The sequence below is a fragment of the Geospiza fortis genome, unplaced genomic scaffold, assembly GCF_000277835.1.
Source record: "Geospiza fortis unplaced genomic scaffold, GeoFor_1.0 scaffold1149, whole genome shotgun sequence".
Classification (NCBI taxonomy): Eukaryota; Metazoa; Chordata; class Aves; order Passeriformes; family Thraupidae; genus Geospiza; species Geospiza fortis.
The window spans coordinates 17,593-17,970 of record NW_005055055.1 but is presented as its reverse complement, the minus strand read 5'-3'; the positions used below and the strand labels follow the sequence as shown (position 1 = coordinate 17,970).

Below are 378 nucleotides of genomic sequence, written 5' to 3'. Positions count from 1 at the left end.
TGAACCAGATGCCCCGGCAGGCCCCCCCCGCACCCCCTCCCCGCCAGCCGGGCGCCACGCTGGGCCGGCCGCAGCTCAAGGCCGTGGTGCTCAAGAACCTGATCCGCAAGCCCAAGAAGCCCAACTCGGCCAACCGGCGCTGCGTGCGCGTGCGGCTGAGCTCGGGCCGCGAGGCCGTGGCCTTCGTGCCTGGCGAGGGCCACAACCTGCAGGAGCACCACGTGGTGCTGGTGCAGGGCGGGCGCACGCAGGACCTGCCTGGCGTCAAGCTGACCGTGGTGCGCGGCAAGCACGACTGCGCGCACGTGCAGCCCAAGAAATGAGCAGGGAGACCCCAAGAAATGAAGGGGGAGACCCCCGAGTGCGCCCACATGCAGG

At 71.2% G+C, this 378-nt stretch overlaps 1 protein-coding gene across 1 annotated transcript in view; it reads left to right on the top strand.

The window, feature by feature from the left end:
* The window catches only part of MRPS12 (mitochondrial ribosomal protein S12), a 776-nt gene extending 404 nt beyond the window's left edge, over positions 1–372 (top strand). The window contains 1 exon segment of the mRNA XM_014311563.2: positions 1–372. This exon segment is cut by the window's left edge and continues 19 nt beyond it. Within this exon segment, the coding sequence (XP_014167038.1) occupies positions 1–323 (323 nt within the window). The 3' untranslated portion in view covers positions 324–372.
* Positions 373–378: the final 6 nt, after the last annotated feature.